The 23,042-nt window shown below is 41.4% G+C and overlaps 2 protein-coding genes across 3 annotated transcripts in view; one reads left to right on the top strand and one right to left on the bottom strand.

Moving 5' to 3' along the window:
• The window catches only part of kif21b (kinesin family member 21B), a 67,245-nt gene extending 56,550 nt beyond the window's left edge, over positions 1-10,695 (bottom strand). For both annotated transcript variants that reach the window (XM_014986319.2, XM_088005509.1), the window contains exon 1: positions 10,329-10,695. In XM_014986319.2, the coding sequence (XP_014841805.2) occupies positions 10,329-10,369 (41 nt within the window). In that variant the 5' untranslated portion in view covers positions 10,370-10,695. The remainder of the gene's footprint in view (positions 1-10,328) is intronic.
• Positions 10,696-20,388: 9,693 nt separating this feature from the next.
• lhfpl5a (LHFPL tetraspan subfamily member 5a) lies at positions 20,389-22,930 on the top strand. The gene is made up of 2 exons (XM_014986323.2): positions 20,389-20,869; positions 22,481-22,930. Exons 1-2 carry the CDS (start codon positions 20,467-20,469, stop codon positions 22,750-22,752), a joined length of 675 nt encoding a protein of 224 aa, XP_014841809.2. The 5' UTR covers positions 20,389-20,466; the 3' UTR covers positions 22,753-22,930.
• The last annotated feature ends 112 nt before the right edge of the window (positions 22,931-23,042 follow it).

The raw sequence follows: 23,042 nt of genomic DNA, 5'->3' as shown, positions 1-23,042 counted from the left end.
TCGGAGTAATTACCCTGAAGGTTCTCATCATGAGATGTTTTGGGGGGATTTTGGGGGGGGTTGTCTTTGCTTGAACAGTTTAAATACATTTGCACTGCTCATGCTAAAACTGCAGAAGCACAACAGATACTGTGCCAGTCAGAAAGAAATATTCCCTGTCTATACAAATGCAGTCAAATACAAGCATCCATCAGTCAGTTTCAGCTCATTGTTACCAGACTACATCAGCACGCATCACAAGAACCGATTCTGGGTCAATCCTCACCCCATTTCCTCAGCCAACTCCCCCTTCCTCGTTTCCCCCCCTTCCTATCCGTCTCATCTGCTCTGTCGGCTGCAACATGGGGGAGGTGGAGGCGTGACAAAGAATCAAATTAGCTTCCTCTCCTACATTTTCATGATAGACAGTGTTGTCAAGGTCAGTAAGTCTGCATCCGAGCTCGATTCTAACAAATTTCAGCCGTCTAAAAAGAAAAAAAAAAAAGCTAAAAGGAACTGAAAGCTAAAGGAGAGAAGATATTTTTTGTCATATTCCAGAGTACGAAAAACTGACAGATCAAGCAGAATAAAAAAAATCTAATAATATCTAAGATTAACAACAAGTCATTACTAATATGATACAAAATGGATGTTCACAGCCTGAGGTCGTCCATCCAGGGTTTACTGTCCTTAGAATGCATGCAAATCCCGACTTTGCATCCCCAGCTAAAAATTCTCTGATGATGCATTTTAAATTCATTTGGTTAAGCATAGGACAAGGAAGTGTGGCAGTAAAGTTGCAAATTTAAAGCCAAAAAATAAAAAATAAAAAATAGGGCTTGATGGGTGCAACAGGCGATTTGAATCCTGGACAAGCCAAGAAAACTCCACCAAAGCCATGTGATGAGGTTAGACAAATAAATTGAAGGTACCAAATCCAATATGGGAAAGACTGGGAGCAGATGCCTTTGTTAAACGTACAACAAATACAGTAGAGCGGCAGACTGCTGCCATGAGTCTGCTCGTCTGCCTGGCTCCCTGGAGGGCTGGTTAACATTACCACCCACCCTGCCTCCTACTGTCAGACAGCATTTACTTTGAGTGCTAATGCATTCAGCCAGCCTGTCTCTGTCTATAGGTATGTGAACCTTTATGTCAGATATCAGCAGAGAAACATATGCAGCAAACGTATGTAATAAATCAATGTAAAATGAGTGCGGCCTAAAAAATGCTTATAAAGGAGATAAATTAAGTAAATATATTAATCAAAATAAAAAAAAAAATATTTCTAGCTTCTTTTTGTCTTAAATGGTCTTTTTTTTTTTGTTTTGGAAAATATGTTAGAAATGAGCTAAATGGGGTGTTGTGGTGGTGCAGGGGTTAAGCACAACCCACATATGGAGGCCTTAGACGTCCACGCGAGTGTTGCAGGTTCGATTCCCGTCCTGGCGACCTTTGCCGCCTGTCTTCCCCCTTCTCTACCCGCTTTCCAGTCAATTTACTATCAAATAAAGGTCACCAGAACCAATAAAACCTTTAAAAAAAGAAATCGGTAATTGCTAGACTATTTTGCAGATTTGGTCGAAACCCCTAAACCTGCAACAAAAAATAGCAAAGAGGTAGAATGACAAGCCTCACCAAACTTTCTGTTTTTCTTCTGCAGCGACAACTTCCACACTGAAGAGTGTTGTCAGCATCATTTCAATCACCAATGCATCAATGATGCAATGATGTAACGAAGTGACAAAGGAGTCACTCTGACTTAACAATAGGTCCTACAGTTTTTAAGCTCCCCAGATATTATGCAAATTATTTCCACAGGCCCGCGCTGGGCCAGTGGGCCAAGTCAGTTAAATTCCTCTCTTCTCATTCTTAAACGTGGAGCTTTTCCAGAAGCATTCATCTTTTTCACATTCTGCTTTGTTAAAGAATTAAAGGGCCAAAGAAAAAAGAACAAATCATTTATATGTCCTTTGTTGAAGAGTGATGAGAAAAAAGAAGGGCAGAAGACCTTCTGTTTGCCACAAACCATGTAGGAGAGACAACATGTAAAAGAAGATGACCTAATCAAATAAAACCAACATGGTGGTGGCATTATCATGCATTTTTTCTAAAAGGAACAGGGAAGTGAGTCAGAACTAAGAGGAAAAATGGATCTAAACGATTTACAGAGCTAAATCAAATCAACAATCTAAGACTTAAAATTTGCTATTCAAACACAAAGCATGAAATAAGCTTCTGCTATTTTACCCTCATCAATAAATGGACAAAACTGTTAGTTTCTAGTTGTGTGAAACTGGTGGAGATGTATCAAAAATGAAATGTGGTATTTAGAACTAAATACCACCAGACTTGGTTTATTTATTAGAACTAAATAAACCAAGTCTGAATACTTTTGCAAACACCTGCACTTTGTAACTACTTAAAGTAATGTTTTAAAGATATTATTTTCGTGCTGACTCCCCTTTTTCTTTCAAAGACGTGACACAAAAACACATAAAAAGACAAATGACACCAGCTGTGATTAAGCTACTTAATGGTGAAGGTGATCATGGGCCAGCTGGTCACTACACGCACGCGCACGCACACACACACACACACACACACACACACAGTGAGTTAATATCGACCTAACAGAGTCCAACAAAAAGTGCACTGTGTCTATGTGAAGAAGAAATAATGCTCTGGTTATAAACTTACAGAAAGTAAAAGCAGAACACAATGAGATATTTTATTTCAAAAAGGGTTGCTGGCATTAAAACAGGGAAGTAGATAAATACTTCATAGTCTAGACACACCTGAGGGCTCCCGTCCCACTGCCTCTACTTCTCTCTCCGGGAAAATAGCAAACACGTGCAGCTGCACTCGAATTATTCATACGCGCACACATGGGCACTTCATATTAGCTTGCTACAATAACCCTTTTGACAAAGGACAAGACACTTGCTCTTTTTTCCCCCCTCACTTCACCCACCCTCTGCCCACCATCCTCCTCAGCATCTCCGACTCATTCTTCCTTGTGCTTGCCTGGCTAAAAAATCAAGGACGCGTTATTCTCCTTTTAAACATAACAGGAGCAGTTTATGAAAATAAGACAACAAAAGGAATGCACACCAAGCACATCTCTTCGCTACACATTTTAAAAATTATAGCCTGAACCTCATCCCTCTTTTACTAGTCTCTGTATGTGTGTGCAAGCTCAGCAGAGCGCACAAAGACCTGCAGTGACATCAGACTCATTCACACTGTGTCCTCTGTCTACACTCACCCAAGAGGTGCTCTGTTTAAAGAGCTACAGATGAGTCCCTTCCCCCCTCAACACACACACACACACACACACACACACGCGCACGCACAGAGCCCCTTGTGATCTCCAAATGACCACAACAATGTCAACACACACATGATTTATCAAAATATGCAAGCTTCAAAGGACACTAAAAGAAAAGCATTTATTGTTTCCCGCAAACACGACAACTCAAGGACGTCCATTATTATTTGTGTTGGCCACACAAGCAGCAGAAAAGGGTTTCCTTGAGCCCAAGCTGCATAAATAATGATAAACATGGTTATTTAGAGGGCCAGTGACATATGATGATAACAGTAAAATATCAACGCTGAAAGAGACTGAAGCACCATTCATTCCTTTCTAAATTCAAATGAGTGCATTCAAATAAATACAAATCCGAGTGATTGTGTCAGTGTTTAAATGTTCAGGTTCTAAATAAGAGGGGCTCAGCAAAAAAAAATATATATATTTTCGTTACAGTTTCACACGTTATTTTCCCAGGCTGTGTAAACAAGGCATGCACAAGAGGAGTTTTAAAATAAAATGAAGTGAGCTCAGACTTCGCACTCGGAGCGCATACTGCCCAGTTTCAGTCCAGTGAAGGACCGAGGCTCGTTCTCCAGTTTGTTTCACCTCAAGAGTCACATACTGAATCGTGTCAACAACAGCAACGGCTCACAAAGCAGGAAGCGAACAGGAAGTGTGGATAGTTCAGCAGCGGCCTTACAGGAAGTCATTCTGCAACAGCAGCACACCATTTGGGAGTACCCATGCACTGAATCAGGAGAAGTTCATCAAAAGATTGCTGACGCAACTTAAACATTTGGAGCAAAAGCATGCAAAAGTTGACTGTTTCCAATACACACATGTGTTCTAGCTATAATATTCACAGACAAATCCAAATGACATTAAAAAAAAAATTTTTAAAAACACTCTCACTGCAAATTTAATTGTATTCTATGGTCAGGAAATCTAAAATCTTAAAAGGTTGAATATAAATACATCTTTCCACTGTTTGCAATATTACTTTAGACATGCTGTTCTGACACAAAAATGTCTTATGAGTCATCCTTCTCTAAAATGAAGTCCTCACTAAATGTCATAGCACATCTGCAGATTGCTCTAAGCACCTTTACCGATATCTTGGCAAACTGAACTTTTTCAAAGGGGAATTTGTTTAACAGTTTCCTGGTCGTTAAAGAGAAACAGGAAAAAAATGATAGAGTGAGCACAGTTACTTTCCCTAAAGACCTAGATCTAGTTTAAGTAGCTGAGTTTCATGAGCCTGGTGAACAGCATACCGTAAAGCAATATTTTTGATTAGTGGCTTTTCAAGACAAAATGACATGACCCTGTGAGAAAATTAGCAGTAAACAGACTTAAAGAGTTTACTTGTCATGACGAGGTGTCCTTAAAATTACATTTTGACACCAATGCTGCAACTAAAAGGATGATTATGTGGGGGAAAATGTGACTTTCAGATGCTTCCATTTACTGCCACACAGCACTTAAAAAACCACTACAACGGTTGGGAGAAAAGGAAGTACTGCCCAACCACATGAGTGAACCGACACCAGTCAGAACCCAAGCAGAAATTAGAACGTCTACCTGAAAATGCTCAAAAATTTGAGCTGGATGCTATGAAACCATAAAGTTTGATGTGACGCACTTATTGCGATTCCTTCTCAACAACTGGTTGCCTTGTGATAAGTTCAAACCTTTTTTTTTTTTAAATACATTTACATCTGTGTATACAATTTGAAAAAGTAATTATTTATGCTCTTAAAAGCCCAAAGAACAAAAAACAATAAAAATGCAGCTTGATAACCGCATTGTAACCTTTAACACCCGTCTCCCCAGGTTTAGCGATACAAAGAGGACCTTCACTAAAAATCAGTGACCATGAGTGCCCCAATACATGGATGTTTATGAAATCCTGTTTTGAAGCTCACTTTATCTTCGCACTCATTCTCTGTTTCTTTCTGCAATCACATAAGAATACCAAATAATAATCTGCAATACAAGAAAAAAAAAAAAGAAAAGCACATGACCACCAGTGGGTAAGAAGGAAGTGATGCACAGCTGTGGATGGTACACTTGGGCGTGTGCTCTGCTACATTTCCTGCTCCTCTTCCCTCCATGGAGTTCAAATATCAGTGATCAACTGTTTTCAGCAGCGACTCCCGTCAAACGACGCTTTTACTTTTGTCACTTGGTGTCAAGCCAGTTGCAAGGTGGGGGGTGTGGGGAACGATCAAGGCCGTAAGTGTACGAATGCTTTGATGAGGAGATTAAACTGCAGCAGCCAAACCCTATGACCAGTAACTCCAGCAATGCAAGCCTGGTATCCTTGACTTTTTCCCACCAAACCCAGCCTTTCAGAAGTGATCCCCATGGGAGGCAAGTAACCCAGACAGTGCATGCGTGGCAAACTATTAACACACACAGGAAACGGGCGAGACTGATAGCCTACACAGGACAAATGTCCAACACCACCTTTTCTGTTGTCCCATTTAAAGCCTTTGTGTATCAGCTGTGAGAGGGGTCACTTCCGCAGTTGTATTCTGCTGCTCTTGTTTTGTTTCGCAGGCAGCGGAGCAGTAATGGATTTATGAGAGCCTTCTCTGTCTGAATGGTTCCAGATTGATTGATCATCACCTCATCAGCTGAGCTCCCCCCCTGCCTCTTAGCTAAAAACGCTCTGCGTCATAAACGCTCGTCATCCATCTGTAGGCTAATAAGGAACACTGAATATTTTATGCTCCGTTTTGCAGTTTTCCTTTTTATTTCGCCTCATTATAGTCATCCCCGTCGCACCCTCCCCCCCCCCCCCCCCCCCCCGAAAACCACAATAGCAGGAAGCACACAAAGGTTCACTATTTGGTAATTCCTTGAGCAATGGCTGCAAATTGAACCAGCAGGACAGCCTTAAGGAGGAAGTGTGTTAAGGTGAGAACATCTCGGAGAGGCCACGAGTTCAAACGCCGCATTAAACAGATTTGTCTTTGTGTCTGTTTACAAGGAGTGCCATAGGCTGACAGAGCAGTTCAGCAGGAGACGACTCACTCGCTGGTCTAATTGGAGGAATGGTGGGCCAGATCAATATGCAGGAGGAATTTCACACGGAGTTCATAACTCTCAAGTCAGGTTCCACCCCGCATCCACACAGATGAATTATTGGCTTTCATAACGGTGCACAAAACCACTCGGGGGTCAGTTCTAATGCAAACCTTTTAAAGCACTCAACATAAAGTGATACTCCGTGTGTGTGTGAATAAAACCTTGTGTTTGTAAATTAATCTCTTTACCCTTTCAGGCCCTGTGCTTCAGAGTGAGGTAGTTTAGGAAAAGACTGCAGGCCCATAAAGATGCAAAGTTCACCAAGCGGAGGAGTCACATTTAGACTTGGGCCAATATGAGATTCCCCACAGCATGATGACCTGAAATAAAACTGCCATGGTTTTAATAGCATGGTATTTACATAAAGTTTTAAAACAAAAAATATACAACATGAACTTATAATGTCCACCATTTTTCCTACACAGAACCCCTCTAAGATTGACAGCTTCACATTAGCTGATTAATTAGTCAGGATATCTGCTCAGGTAGCCAACCTGTAGCTGCTACATTGGCGTGCCTTATGAAACTTGCCTACTATAATTTTAAAATGGCTACTTCACTGAAAAAAAAAGTGAAGGGTGGCACTTCTTTAGGTTTCATACCATGGCTGTGTTTCTTTCAGTAATAACTATTTCAGCACAGCCACATTTTTTTGTGTGCGAGTGATGGAAAAGTGCAGCCGCCTTTTTTCAGCCAGCTAACCGGCAGTGGGTAGCCACAAGTGGGAGTGAGGGAACAGTTTTGTGTCAAAAACAAACAACTTCAAACCAACGGAAAGATGTAACTAAAGATTTAGGGATTTTGAAACTGTTCGTCTAAACCTTGGTGCACCAATAGTTAGCTTATGCATACAGTGTATATCTCTATTAATTAAAATATAATTGAGAAGGTAATTTACTTCAATTATTCAACACAAAGTGACACATTTCAAAAGTTTATTTCTGTTGATTTCTAACCTATATCATGGATACGTCTCTGTCTGGGTTTTCTGGGGCCCGTTTAAATAGAACCGCTTTTTAGTGAAACCATAACATTTGATGCTTGTTTATACGTCTCCAGCAAACGAAGTCTCTGACATCAACGCTTGTTGAAACCATCCAAAAATACAGGCAGTTTTCCATACAGCGGTCTTGTGCAAACGTAACCCGTGAAACTGCTATAATTATCAAAATTAACAAATAAACACCTGAGATATTTCACTCCGTACATGGAGTATATAACCAAAAAGGGGTCACCTCTTCATAGGATTTATTTTTAAAAAGTAACTGTTCCATTAGGTGCGTGGGGTTGAGCCCGACTTGACAGCACTGCAGATGCAGTGTGAATAATCCGTCCCTCAGGCAGTCAGGTCTGAATGCAGGATTGTAGGCCATGTCACTGGATACAGGAACATTGTTTAGGGAAAGCAGAGCAGACACTGAGGAAGCGGGCGCTGGCAACTTCAGTCGCAGTGCTCCTTAAGCCTCACGAAGACCTGACTGACCCCCGAATGCATGCTTGCACATCAGCACGCAAACTTAAAAGCAAAACGGTGAAACTAGTGAGCCTACGGGCAACACAACATGGGAGCAATTAAACAGCAGCCCCCTCTTATCGGCAGGCGACTTTCTCTGGGAAGAAAAAGCAGCTCGGGAGGTTGTTAAGCGGATATGGGGGGAAAATGCGGCAGGAAGTTATCCTTTTACGTGTGTTTATTTGCCTGTTTCCCATTTCCTGTTAAATACGCAGACACTTTGTGTGCCACTCACTGGGTGTATAAATACATGATCACACATGATGAAAAGCTTGAAAACGAAACCAGTCGTGTAATTTGAAAAAAAAGTCTTGAGGAGAACATTAATTAAACAGATTTAACGGTTTGCTGTGGTTTCTGCAGCGCTCTGAATTGATTTGGTCTTGTCTTTAGCTTGCAAAGGTCTTAAATACAGATCTGCATCAACTCTGATCGATCTGTCCCTTGTTCGATAAGACCTGTTGTGAAGCAGCCACTGGTGGTTTATACAGTTTCTCTTTGGAGTCTTTTTAAGCACAATCTACTCTACTTCCTGTTGCAGCTGGCGGTGTGAACACGCTGAAAGAGAGACACTCAGCGGCTGAAACATACCCCTGGGGAATGGGAGCTATTTGTTTCAAGTCTCAGCTGTAACAAGCAATCCTACAGAATCACAGTCACCTCCCATTCTCAAGTTTAATCCGTGAACCTCAAATGGGGTCCTTGATGAAGATCTGTTAAAATTCACAATTTATGGCTGACAGAATCCTCTGACCTCCTCCAAGTGGCACGAGGAAACTCTGGGAACGTGGCAAACAGTAAGAGCCGCCAATGTCCAATGAGGCATGATTCAGTTGGGTCACTTATTCATCGCATTACTATGAAAAGCTGAATCAAACCATTAGCTGACCTGGAAGGGCAATAGTCATTTGAATCAGCTTTGTTTGACAGGCCCTTATGCTAGGATGTCCCCTATAAGGAGCCAAAGTCATCCACACCTGATCAAACTATCAAACGAGGAAGGTGTCCTTGGCCAATGGATGAGGCATATCAAAGAAGGGAGTCCAAAAGTGAATTATAAAGCATACACTCTAATAACATCTGCAGACCCTTGACAACCACCACGGTCCATGCAGTGTCTGAAGCCTCCAGCCATCTGTATATTGGATTCCGTCTGGTTGGTGTCAAAGTATCAATAAGCAGCAGAAATGCACCTAAGAGTGCCACCATAGTGGTCTCATGCTCTCCCCAAAAGAAAGAAAGAAGAATTCTGGGTAAGCCTTGATGCTTATTGATTGCTTCCTCTGAGCATGCACTGATTGGTGGTAACTACTCAGATACATTGGGGGGAGGCAAAGGAACAATTCCGAGTATCGTGATGGACAAGACTTTGAATCATGTAACACCACTGGCTTGATCAAATCAAGGACATTGGTGCCTAATGGACACACACTTATAGGACACACACCAAGAAAATGCAGGAATGTTGTAGCGAGTTTTTACTCAAGAAAGCAAAGCTAATTTTGCAAAGTTTTAAAAGTTCTAAGATAAAAAAGATGTGTGGGGATATGTCACATTACTGCTTCACTTATGCATGATTGTTTTTTTGTTGTTGTTGTTGTTTTGCTTGCTTTATTTTAGAGCATGACTTCGAAATACACACAAAGCCAGAATTAGGTCCTGCCTGCCAATTTCAGATGCTTCTATCCTAAAAGCGCTAAAACATAAAAGCACATTTGTACAATCATCTTTGAATTTGCAGTTATTTTTAGCACACAGCTAAACATCTATCTGTCCTCATGCAAATCCAGGGGAGCTTTGAGTGGAGCTTTTGTACTTGCATTTTCAACACTGAGGGGTGCGATACAGGTCCGGGAATGGGGGGGGGGGGCATTTCTTTGTGCTTATGTCAGGAACAATAAGAAAGTGAAGACCACTGCTTTGTTAGACACTTTGCCATGCACATGTTCAGAGCTGACTAGATGCAAGGTGGCAATGCAGGGAGAGGTCTGTTGAGATGATTAAACTAATACCGGCGTGAATAGAAACCCCCATTGTCCTCCCCATCCCTGCACCTGGCTGCAGCTGTCCTTTCTTGTCACCTCACCCAGCCTTAAAACCTGAATGCAACATTCAGCTTCCACTGTAAGCAGGCCGGTGATGAAAGGAAACTCCCAGCCCTGCATCATGAAATCAGCCATACAAAGATCGCATGGCACAGACACGTTTTCCCTCATCAATAAAGTGAGGAGCACCACCCATATGTTGCAAAACAACATGCGGGTGTGTGGGTGACCAAGCACCGAGCTGTGACATCCAGGCGCGTTTTGTGATGAAAATGATACCAAAGGATGCGTCTGATCTGACTGACCCGCCTGCGGGTACAGACACAATGTGGTCTGCCAAAGTCGGCAGATTTCCAGCAGCGGACAGACGTCGGAGGCTTACCTCAACGCAACCTTCACACAGCAATCGCTCTGGCTCGCCATGGTCGCTCTCAAGGTTGTCGTGGACTGTTCCGGCCGTGCTGTGTTTTTCAGCGTGGGTAACGTCCTGCTGCTTACAGCTCGGCTCTCTCAGGTCACCGGGAGCAGCCGTCAAGACCTGCCAGCGGCGGCTCGGTGTCTCCTCACCGCGACCCCTCTTGTCGTCTTCCTCTCCTCAGCTGAGGCGGTCATTTCTATCTGTCTGCTGTTTGTCACATCACACAGTTCGAGCCGCTCTTCTCTTCTGCGTCTGCCTCTCTCTTTCCGTGGTCTGTTTCAGTCGCTACATCCTGTTTAAACTGCCTGTGAGCGAAGCATATGTGCACTTCTCTGCAACCACAGCGCTTCTCTCTGGGCGATCAAGCTGAATGAGCGCTCACACCGTGCACGAGGGGAGGGAGGTGGGGGGGAGGTGCCGCGTTCACGGGCCGTCGGAAATGTAGAGTCGTCGCTCCCAAATCATTCCATTCAAATACTTATATTTGGTTTCACTTGAACATGATTTTAAAATACATAAATCGAATACGGTGAGCTAATAGCCATCTTTCATCAGCCGGATTGTTTTATGAAGACACTATAAGCTGCTTAGCTGCACTACGTGTCCTGTTATAAAACTAATGCAAAACACATGTGGTTATACCCCCTCTGCCAGGACAAGTCCAGGGCTCTTTGGGGCCCTAAAAAGCAACCTCAGTCACCACACATTATAGTTGTGTTCATCCATTTATTCGTTATGCACCAAATCTTTACTGCAGCACTTTGTTTATTCTTACGTTAAATAGGTTTTACTAGGTAGAAAAGGTGGAACATAATACCCAGTATGCTAACATAGTCAATGGAAAAAAAGTTTACTCAGAAAGCCTGGTTATCCTAATATGTATAAAACCACTTGCTCGCTGTTAGTTCCGACATGATTAGCAGTTGTTCAGCTTTTGTTTGGGTTTTTGTGCCTCGGACAAACTCTAAGCTCTGCAGCAAACTGCAGAACAAAGAAATCTATCGCAGATAAAAATTCATTCTGATTTTATTACGATTAAAAGAAATGAAAAATAATGCAAATACTGCAGCTGGCCAACATAAAGTACATAAAAATGTTCTCATACTTTTATCTTGCTAATCTATTAGGTTTGATGCACTGTTTTTTAGCTGGTTTAGTAAAATTTAAAGTACTTCTAGCAAAGTTAAATGAAGTATATATTATAGATGTATTTATATCCTACCATAGTCATGAAAGTAATCCAGTAAATATCAATCAATCAATCAATCAAGGGAACACGAAGGAATTTACTCCAGATAAAAGTTAAACAAGCAAACAATAACATATACATAATTAAACATAACATATGGGTATCAAATTAAAAGAACAATAAAACTAAAGCTTTGTTTAATTTGAATAAGGTTAAATTGGAAATAAATAATCTAAATCACTACAGGTCATCTGAAAACTAAAGTAAAAAGAAAAACCTACTAAGATTTATACTGCCCTCATGAACTTTTGCAATTTATACATTGCATTGTCCTAACAACGCAAAGTTGTTATACTACTACTGCTAGCAGTAGTATAGGAAGTACTACTTCCTATAGCAGCATTAAATAATACAAAAGTCAGTGAAAGCAGCATAATCGCGTTTGATTGATATGACATAAAGCCACAGGCTTTATTAGCCCCGCCTTCTTTTAAAAGTACACACCTATCCGCAGGCTGCAATCACGTGTTGGTCCCGCCCACCAAACACACCCACTGTCTGCTGTAAAGATCACCCGGCCTTTCAGAACCCTCTCTGCTGCAGCGGCGACATCTGAAGCCCATGAAGCTGCAATAAAAAGATCGTGATGGTGAGGAGGGGCTATCGGTGTGAGCACCTTGGGGTCAAAGGCCAAAACTTGTAAAAGCCCATTATGTGCAAGCTGAACGGAAAGCCTGGCTGGGTGCATTTAAGGGAAGTCGCACGAAACACTCTTCCTTCTCCTGACTAACATTTATTCAAAAGGGGAAATTGGAGCATTTTCTCTTTGTTGCGTCAAACAATTTTATAATGTGAATTTTTTCAGCGGTTATTTTTAACATTCTGATCTGATGTATGTTCCCCCCTTACTAAATTGAATAATGCATGCAAATCGAGCAGGTTGAAGATGGAATTGGGCTCTAAATAGACCGATGACATCTGTGATCACAGCCAAAGTCACCAAATCTAGGCCTATATTCCCTTTTAAATCCTCAAAGTTTGACTGTGTGCTGTGATCTTAATGTCCCTATAGACCCAGTTTCCAAATGTGCCAAATCACAGAATGTTTTCCTCAACACGAAAATTAGTAAATTACTATATAGCAGTAAATGCATTTCGGAAGTAGGTCAATTTTGCTAGGGAAGAAGGGGTTAAGCTGAATCTGTTTTGTATACTATCTTTTTTTTATTGACATTTATATGTACTTGTTGCAAGAGGAGCTTGCAACAAGTTCATCTGTAGTAAATTTCAATTTCAAAGAATCTTTAAAATATGTGCAGCAGCAGCAGCTTAGGTTGCCAATACCATGAGCCAGCCATGTATGTAAAATTAATGTACAGTACCACACTTCACTACACTGATAGCAATGCTCCAACTTGTGAGGAACTCACATCTTTTCAATCTTAGTCCTTGGAGTCCATCAAAAGCCTTGATTCCCCAGAGGAAATAATCATAATTCACCAACAGCTTGCAGCACAATACTTTCTCTGGGCTATTTCACAACATCATGCTGATCCGTGGGCTGAGCAGTGAGGAGTTGGCACCATCGTCTGCTTCCTGATCACAGCAGCAGGCTCACTGGATTCAGAAAATGGGCTGAAAAGTCACTTTTCATGACAAAAATACAGTGTGTGTGAGCACTAGCATGAACTATAAATGCATTTTGTGTAGCTAAAGAGGAGCTTACAGTGTTTGTGTGTTGGTGTGCCAGGGACCAGGTGGCAATATTAGTGCTGCACAGGCAGCGGTGCTGGATTCCACACAAGATTAGCAACCAGATATAAGGATAAAACTGCAATCCTGCCAGATCCACAGGGGAAAAATTGCAGCCACCACAACTGGAACGACGGCACACAAATCAAAAGGATTCGCACCTAAACGAACACACATTTATGCACATCATAGACTTTCACACTCTGTGAACCGTTATGTAATTACGCTACCCTGTTTTCTTCAGCGTTCCTCTTCATGCATTTCTGCAGTATGTGATTCATCATGTGAGATCTACCTTAAAAAAAAAAAAATCTTCAGCATTTTGATAATATAAACAGCATATTTCATGTGCGTACACCACTTGGGTTAGAAAACCCTGAAATGGTCTAACTTGGCATCTGTAAGACCAACACGTAATCCTGTTATTTACAGATACATACAGTTAAATTACCAGCAACATAATACCATCAGAGGCGCTGAAATAAAGTAATCCCAGTTGCCCTTAGGTTGCATCAGCGAGGTTTAGCGGTTTATTTCTTCGGCTCCGGTTAAATGCTTTGCTTCCTACAGAAACATGAATTCAATGCGAGCAGTCTGCTTTTTGGAGAATATCCACCAGATCCTGCCTTCTGAAAACAAAGATGAGTCATGCGTGTGTTCTGTACTGCAGTTTTTTTGTTTGCTTTAGGGTATTTTTAAACACTAAATGAATGTATCATTTTGATTATGGCACATTAAAGGGTGAAATACATTGGCTTGGTGCAGTTTTCATTAATCCTTTATTGGAGCTAAAGAAGAAAAATCTCATTAAATAGGTTTGTGTGGGTGTTTCAGCTAAAACTGGCATGTTTGACTTCCATTCATTTTTTTATTCATTTCTACAGCCTAACCCTTACACTTACCCTGGACATAATCATCACCAATGTATTTCTAGCACTAACCTTAACCAAAACTCTATCGACACCTTAGTCCTAAACCTAACCTCTAACCATTAACAATGCCCTATTATCCCTTAACTTCATTTTCACCATGCACAAAAACAGGGGGTCATATTTTGGCCCCCAAAGTTCCCATCAGTCTTGAGAAGGTCAGTGAATATACCAGAGAAGGTCCTAAATAGATTACATAAACAAGCACACACACACACACACACACACACACACACACACAGAATCTGCAGACAGCACTAGCAAATATGACATCCTTCCCGAGTCTGTCCATTCAGGCAGACGGCCAAGTCATAGTAGGTGTGGAGTTGCCCCGTGTATTTTCAGATGATGGGCTGAACATTGTTTTGCTGAGATGTTCAGGTTTTAACAACCTAACCCTGCTTTAAACTTCCTCACAGCTCAAACTCTGACCAGTTTGGAGTACTGTGGTGTGTATATTTAGATGCATCAGAGTCTGACTTCCTCTCAACAAGTTTGCACTACTCTGTGCTGGTCTATGCATCGTGGGTCTTCAACTCCAATGGTTGGTGTCCTGCAACTTTTAGATGCGTCTCTGGTCCAACGCACCCGAGTCGAATGGCTAAATCACCTTCTGAGTTGGCGGTGAAGTTCTGCAGAGTCCTGCGAGTCAGCTCATTATTCGACTCAAGTGTATCGAAGCAGAGACGTGTCTGAAAATCTCAGGACACCGGCCCTTGAAGACACCTGGTCTAACCTAGTTAAGCGAATTGAAGTTTGTAGCTGTTTGACAAAACACGAAGGATAGAAGTACTTTTTCAAAGCTTTGTATTTCCTAGACTTGCTGGCTGGAATAAGAAGAGGTGCATTGCTGAAATAGAAATAAAAATGTTTGCCTCCATTTTTTTTTTTTTTGCTCTGAACAATGTGAGTACTTGGCCGAGTGTCATTAAGCATTCGTGGATGTTTGAAACTGGCTGTGTTTCATGCATGTGTTCTACAGAGGAACAGTGTTTCAGATTTATCCGTGTCAGCTGCATTGGTGTGAAACAGAACAGCCTGCTGCTAAGAGCTTGGCAGTGTTGCATTTTGTCCCATCATCCTGCACAACTCTACTCTCACATCTTTCAAACACGAGAAAGCCTTTAGTGGGTATTTCACGAATTCACAATAGCTCTAATTCCTTTCCAACGTCATTGTACAGGGATCTCAAATTTAGAGAAGTCTGAAAGATGGACCAGAAGTATTTAAAAGTGAGTTCAGCACTGCAGTATCACTGAAATGTGTGATTTTTCTTTTTTTCTTTGTTTTTTTTTTTACAAAGCTACGGTGTTTCTTGATTAATGCAGATGTTTTACGATTAAGAAAATCCAGTATTTGCTTCTAGGGAACACACTGGATCAAGTTTATTTTGAAATTACTTGCTACAAATTTGAAGTGTTGGTGTAGGGTTGGGAAGGGGTCTGAGCTCATTTTTCATGAGACGTACCGACTGCTTTAAAAAAAAAACATGAAAAATGGAAAGAAAAAAAACCCCTGATTTATTAAGATGAAAGGCTTTCAGTGAACATTGTCGTGCCGAAACCACTTCCACATTATTCATCCTGATCAGCGGATTCTGATGAAATCTTCCTAGCATACATTATCTCAAAGGGGGAAAAAAAAATTCTCTGTTAACATAAAACTTTAAGACTTATGGTGAGGGGTATAAATATATACATGATATTTGCACAATTGTTAGTGGAACGAATCCAGGCCACACATTTTCTGCACAGAGCGAATCCAGCTTGTTTGGTTCTAATCAGGGATTACCCTAAAAAAAAAAAAAGCTTCTTACTAACAACAAAAACACTAAAGTGGCTGCAGTGGATTATTACCAACAAGAAACAGGTGTAAGAAACAAAACACAGTTGTCAAATTATTGTTCATTTAAAATCAAAGGTTTCACGAGAGCTTTAAAGTCCAAGTCTGCACAATAGTCTGCCTTTCATGTCATTTCCTGTCAGGCATTCACCCTCTCATGACTCCCTGGTACCAAAGGAAAAAAAGGGCCTTTGTCGCTGAACTTGACAGGATTGTCAGGCTGCATGAGCAAAGGTGCCTTTACTGCCAAGGTTGCCCACAGTAAGACAGCCCTTTTAAAATTCCAGAGGACTATGGGACCAGAAAGAAAAAAAAAATCTCCTGTGCTGAGCTGGAAGCTCCAACTGATTGAGGAAGGTTCTCAACCTCAATACAAATTAAGGCCTCTGCTGATGCTGACTGCAGTCCAATAAGATGGCATGCGCAAAAGATGGACCCGAAGAAGAACTGTCTTCAAAAGTCAAATCTCCTTCCAAACCACTGAAAGGTGGGAGAAAACATCATCTTTGACCACTGTCCAGAAATATTTGCATAATACATATGTAAAGAAATTTGCGACGCAATTAACAGAAGCTGTTAGATCAGCCAATGAACAGCCTGCTTGAGTTTGTAAATATTTCTCATCCTCCTGGTCATGCTTCTTTTTATTTACCATTTTACAGTCTGGTTATCGTCCAGCAGCACAACAAAAAGCAAATGTTTCAAGTCAAAAACAATCCGATATTTTACGATCTAATAAAGCTCTTCAAGACGATTGAGATCTTTATTCAACATTAAGAAGACTATCAAAAAAAAAAAAAAAAAAAAAAAGCTGCGCAGTGGGAGGACTTGTACAAAAAAAACTTAAAAAATGTGTGTGCTTTCAAATACTCTGACACTGACAAATGAAAAGATGGTAGAGACATTCCATTCCACGACTAATCTGCAGCTGTAATAGCTGAAAAAGACAAAGAGCACCGCATTTATGCATCGTACCATGACAGAGCGAACAGCTGTACAAGACATTTCTGAACCCAGTTAGTGCTGAAACGGAGCAGAGCTAAACAGAAGCATCTGCAGAAGAACTGAACAGAAATCCTGCATATTTGGAGCTGCAGAGCGGCATAATTAGAATGTAAATCTGTGGAAGTATCTGTAGAGCAGTGTGAAAGCAGTGATGTAATGTAAAGATACGTGGAAGGTTCTGGCTGCAGATCACTTATGCATCCCTGAGCAGATTACCAGTCCAAAAAGAGAGAGGGTGGGGGAGGGGGGGCTTTATTGGTTGTGACTGATCAGAGATGAGTCCACCACAAAGTGGACCTACATTTCAGAGTCCTTTCCCGCAGGGCAACTTAATGACCCGCAGTATTTCTCTCCGGTCTCTGACTCTCCCTGATGGGCCGTGAGCAAGAGGCGGACGGGTGGAGGTGTGAAGGTGGCTCACAGTGGTCGGTCGCTGCGGGGGGAGGCAGGGAGGTAGTGACCGAGACGGTGGTGCAACACAAGCACACAGAGACCAGAGCGTGATGAGAGGAGAAGGACGGTGGAGTGTGGCTGTTTATGAGTCCAAGGGTAACTGTAAGCTTTTTGCATTCACTCAGTCACTTTGACTTTTTTTTTTTTTAAAGAGAAATTAGGATTTATTCATCATTGAGCAGACACATTTATATATGTTGCTCAATTGTAATAGAATCTCAACTAATTGTTAAAACATTAGTGGGACTGTCTCCTTTATAGATGTAGTTCACAACTAGCAGAAAGTAGTGGAAGAAAATAGAAAAATGTGGAGTGCATTTTTATTTACCCTATAATCCATGTTTGTGTAATTTCATTGCCGTATTATTGCAGCTGTTCTGTCAAGTGAGCATAATGGAGACCAAGCATATTAGAACTACATGCTGGTCCGTGCGCAAACCTGCCAACACCGCCTTGCAAAATGACAGAAAAGCATTTTCACTCTCTGATGTTCTCAAAGTAAGCCAGCCAATAAAAATGCAGAGTTAGTCCCAAACTCGCAAAACCAACAGAGACGTCTCTGCGCGCCTAAATGTTGCTTGTAGTCGTTCTGCAAGAAGCAATGACCTGCATAGCTGCTACTACATGTGGAAGAGTGTTTCTGCCATAAATGATCAGCCTCAGAGAAGGTTTGTTTTCTTTTTCTCATTACAGTTCATTACAATTCACAGGTTCAATCAAGTGAACTCAGAGTAACATTTTATATCATCTATTCACCATCTTGGGCATGCAAATAAAAATTTGCACAAAAAAAAAAAACCTCCCACGAAATGCACTCCCCCTCTAACCTCCAATGTCCACCTCTACACACACACACACACACACACACACACACATTAAATATCACTCCATTCTGAATTAGAAAATTGGATTTCTTCTCCAGATAACTTGATTATAAGCAGCCTCTGCCTCACACCAGGGCCTGGATCACTTAATAAAGCTCGAGTGCAGTGCCCTGCACTCGAGAAAACCAGTTTGTCTTTCAGACAGAAAGACAAACTATTGCATGATCATAACTCATAAGTCCTTTTGTATGTACATTGAAAGAAGCATGACTAAACCAAGCTAAAGGTGAACAAAAAAACATAACTTCATTCTAGGCGGTGACAGGATTAGAAATCTTGTAAAACAATAAATCTGTTAGGATTAGGAGTATGAAAAGATGTCCTTTAGTCTACACATTCCTGTGTACTCTCTTTGTGCAGCAACATGGAAAAACAAACACTAAGAACAAAGATTTGAAACTGAACTGGAAAACTACAGAAAAAAAAAAATACTTGTTCACGTTCACGTCAGAAAATGTTAAACTTATAGCTCGCTTACATGACACGAAGCTTCATATGACAACATTGTTGGTTTTCTAAGCAAATCGATTTGCTGTCACTTCTAAATTTGCTTCAGTTGAATTACTGTAGCAGTAGATAGAAACCGCGCGTTCTAACATGACAGAAGAAAAAGAGCTTTCAGAATTTAAAATAGTGATTTCAAACTCAGGTGCATACTTTGAGGAGGGGAAAAATAAGGAGTTGAGAGTTTCATCGACTACTGTTCTCCACTTTAAATGACTAGCATGCATTAACACGGTTTCAGACGTCTGGTTTACAATTCTTTACAATGGCCCTAGAAAATAAAGAATAAGGGAAGAGTTGTAGACAGCAGTTGTTTAGCTCCATCTAGTGACCGACTGTGATAAAAGCAGGAACTTATCGTCTATTGCCAGCAAATAAAAATGCTATTTAATTTAATTTAAACAACTTACTAATTAAAATTAGATTTTATATATAAAGCTCATGGCCAGTGCGAAAACATGTCATAGAATTGTTTGTGTTTTTTTAATTGTTTCTGACCTATGATGGAGTCATTATTATTATTATTTAAGGAGGCTTTGCAGCCACAATTCATGGAACCACCATCTCTGAAAGATCTACTCTTTATCAGAGGATCCATGAGGAAAACGAGAGACAAAGATGAACAGAACTAGTTATTACAACATAACGATGACGCAGATACGTACCAGTAAATCTATCAAAGACTGAAAAGTCCTAAGGTGGAGAGCAATTTGTTTGAAAATTGCAAATCAACAAAAAACAACTAAAAACAAAACGCTACAGACTGCAAGAACAGTCTCTGTTGCCATATTAGGCTATTTAAATAACCACATTAACCAACCATCCAACATTAATAAGTCTATTTTAATCCTATTTGGAAAATATTGTTTAAAACTCTTCGTGAACGTACGCATTGACTGCATGTGTGTGTTTGTGTATTGTGATTAGAAACCAACTTACTGTGTTATGTTTTCCGTCTCATTTTATTATATAGTATTGTATCCATTTTTTTTTTTACAGCTTGTTGGGGAACAGATGGGAGTTAGCTTTTGGTGGCACAGCGCACCAAGAGCGCCAAGCAAATGGTGGCATTTATGTTTGAGTTGCACCTTCCTTTATTTAAATAAACCTCATTATCACAAAACTGTGTAGGGCGGCTGGTGGTGCTGGATGCGAGTCTCACTGTTCAGCGGATCTTTTAGCCATTAATGATTCATTATGTGAAGACCACAGCCTCCCCGGGGAAGAGAACAACTATCGCCTCCACATGAGGCTCAGGGATAAAAGCCACTGCTACTGCAGCCCGTCCGCTGTTTTTTATTTTTTATTTTTTTATTTTTTACGGGGACTCGTCGCCTCCGCAGGGCAGATGAGTCAGAGAACCTCCTGGTGTTCAGCACCGGGGAGCTGTCCGTGGTTTTGAATCCTCTTGACGCAAGACGACAGGCTTCTTGGGCGCCTAAGAGCACATGAGAGTCATCTGAAGGGGGTTGGGGGTGGAGGGGGAAGGATTAGACTTAACTGAAGACAGGGAAATAACTTTTACCACTTTGTCTCTCGTCGGGATGCTTCCTGCTCAAGAAGCGGCCAAGATCTACCACACCAACTACGTGCGCAACGCCCGGGCCATGGGCGTCATGTGGCAGGTGTTCACCGTCACCTTCGCGGTCATCATGGTGGTGGTGTTCATCCAGCCCTACTGGATCGGGGACAGCGTGAACACGCCGCAGGCCGGCTACTTCGGCCTGTTTCACTACTGCATCGGGAACGCGCTCACCTCGGAGCTCACCTGCAAAGGGAGCGCGCTGGACTTCGGCTCCATCCCGTCCGGGGCCTTCAAGACGGCCATGTTCTTCGTGGGGATCTCCATGCTGCTGATCGTGGGAAGCATCGTCTGCTTCAGTCTCTTCTTCTTCTGCAACGCCGGGAGCGTCTACAAGATCTGCGCCTGGACGCAGCTGGCCTCCAGTGAGAGTTTGATGAGAGTTTGTCCGCTGCAGATTTACTCTTGACACGATAAACAGATGGAGGATGTGTAATTAGAGCTAGGCGGGTGGATTCAACACACAAAGCTAGTTAAATAACCCTAATTTCTTAAGGTGGAGGTATCAAATTGTTGCCTCCTTCTTTGTGGAGCAACGTTTTTGCTGTAATTGCAGCTGCACTTTTGTCTGCGTTTGTCTTCGCGCATCCAGAAAGTTTTTTTTTTGTTACTATGAAAGTATAATTTTTGATCGTGCAGTTTCTGCTAAATAAGTCGCTTTCATTATGAAAACATGCACCTCTCAGCTAGATTTGATGGAGAACATAAAATAACAGCAATAACTTTTTTTTCCCTTTACATTAAACATCGTAGTGAACTGCTCCCTGCAGTATAATGTGCGATCAACTTGCTTAACAAAGCCAGAAATCGCACTAAAAGTATTAACGAAATTGTGGGAAATCAATCAATAGCGCAGAGAACGTAACTTAGAGCAAAGCTCATTCTATTCAGTGCTGCAAAAGTTTGGCAAACCTCGACAAACGTGTGAAAGGCTGCGAGGCACGGTTCAGCCTCTCTCCTTCAGAAACACTTTAAGAGGCGGGAGAGAAACATGAGCGCGGCTTGGAAACACGATGCGGCTTGTGAACAGACGTACCTGCGAGTGAAAGGGCGAGCCTGTAATGAAACAAGTAATGAGATGCAAAACCGGAGGTGTGCTGTTACACACTTTACTCTCACTTTTCATCCCAACACACACCTGCTGATGCGTCTGTGCATTACGAAGATGTGTTTGGTCAGTTTGAGACCATTTAAAGTTTTCTTTAAGGAGAAGAAAAAAAAAACAGCATTAATGGAGCAACATTAAAGTTACTGTTAGCACAGATGTTATGAAGTTTTTTTTTTCAGTAAGTAGCGCCTTCTTTTGTTGTTGAATTCAAAGGAGTTGGGAGTGTTGAGGAACTTTGAAAGTTAAAACATTTCTAAATTATTCACTGACTGACCTATAGCAAAACTTCTGATTTAACTTAAAGTAATTTTTTTTATGCTAAAATGTTCTCAATTAAAACCGTTTTGTTGTTTAGAGGAAACAAAGTCAGCTGGGCCGTTTCTGTGATCATTTGTAGGAAGTTAAGATCCGAGACGTGAGAGAGTCGTGTTTCACTTCACGTTGAAGTGAGATTGTACAAACCTGGCTGCGGAGTTAATAATAAATAGCTTTGTCTTTCTGTGCTACAAAGTTGCTAAGCAACTTAATATTGAGGGGGTGTGTGGAAGTTTTATTTCTCTGGTGAATACACTTTTTTTTGTGCTTTATTTAGTAGTTGCTTTTCATTTTATCAGAAGGAAATGGTTTGTAATGTTTCATTCTCAACATGTGGAAGATAATTTTGATTTTTTTTTTTTTTAGTCTTGCCACAAAATTCAAAATAGTGCCTCTTTCCGTTGGTTGATCGTGTAGCTAATCCAAGTTAAAGCTTTGCAGTGTGTGTGGTGGCAACTTGACAAGCTGAAAACCTCATCGCACATGAATCCTCCTGCAAGTTAGAAGGCTTTTCGACACACCTCGCCACTTTTCGTGTCTCCCACCTGTCCAGGTACGTGCATGGTGATCGGCTGCATGATCTACCCCGACGGCTGGGACTCGGAGGAAGTGAAGCGCATGTGTGGCCAGCGGACTGACAAATACACCCTGGGTAACTGCACGGTGCGCTGGGCCTACATCCTGGCCATCATCAGCATCATGGACTCGCTCATCCTGTCCTTTCTGGCCTTCAGCCTGGGCAGCCGGCAGGACAAGCTGCTGCCCGAGGACTTCCAGGTTGAGGGGAAGGGTAAGAAAGATAAAGTAGTGGTGGGAGAATGCTGAGAAAAGAGGAGTAGGGATTTTAGCACTCATGAAGGGGTAGGAAGTAGATGGACAGAGCCCAAGGAGGAATGACTTGAAATGGTTTAGATGGTTGCAAAATACTTTTACCTTTTGCACTGAAAAAAAAAAAAGAGACACAGAGATGAAATTGGTATATGTGTAGGCAGTGCAAATTGCTCTTGAGCTATCCAACGGATTAATGCAGTAAGGATGCACAGGGTTTTATTTACTATATGCTTTGCCAACTATAAATACTCATATTTATTTATTCTGACTCATAGATTAAACAT

This window comes from Poecilia mexicana, unplaced genomic scaffold (genome assembly GCF_051168715.1).
Source record: "Poecilia mexicana isolate PSO_F unplaced genomic scaffold, ASM5116871v1 scaffold_5, whole genome shotgun sequence".
In the NCBI taxonomy this organism is placed as follows: domain Eukaryota; kingdom Metazoa; phylum Chordata; class Actinopteri; order Cyprinodontiformes; family Poeciliidae; genus Poecilia; species Poecilia mexicana.
The sequence above is the reverse complement of the archived record's forward strand: the minus strand, read 5'-3'. Positions and strand labels throughout refer to the sequence as shown.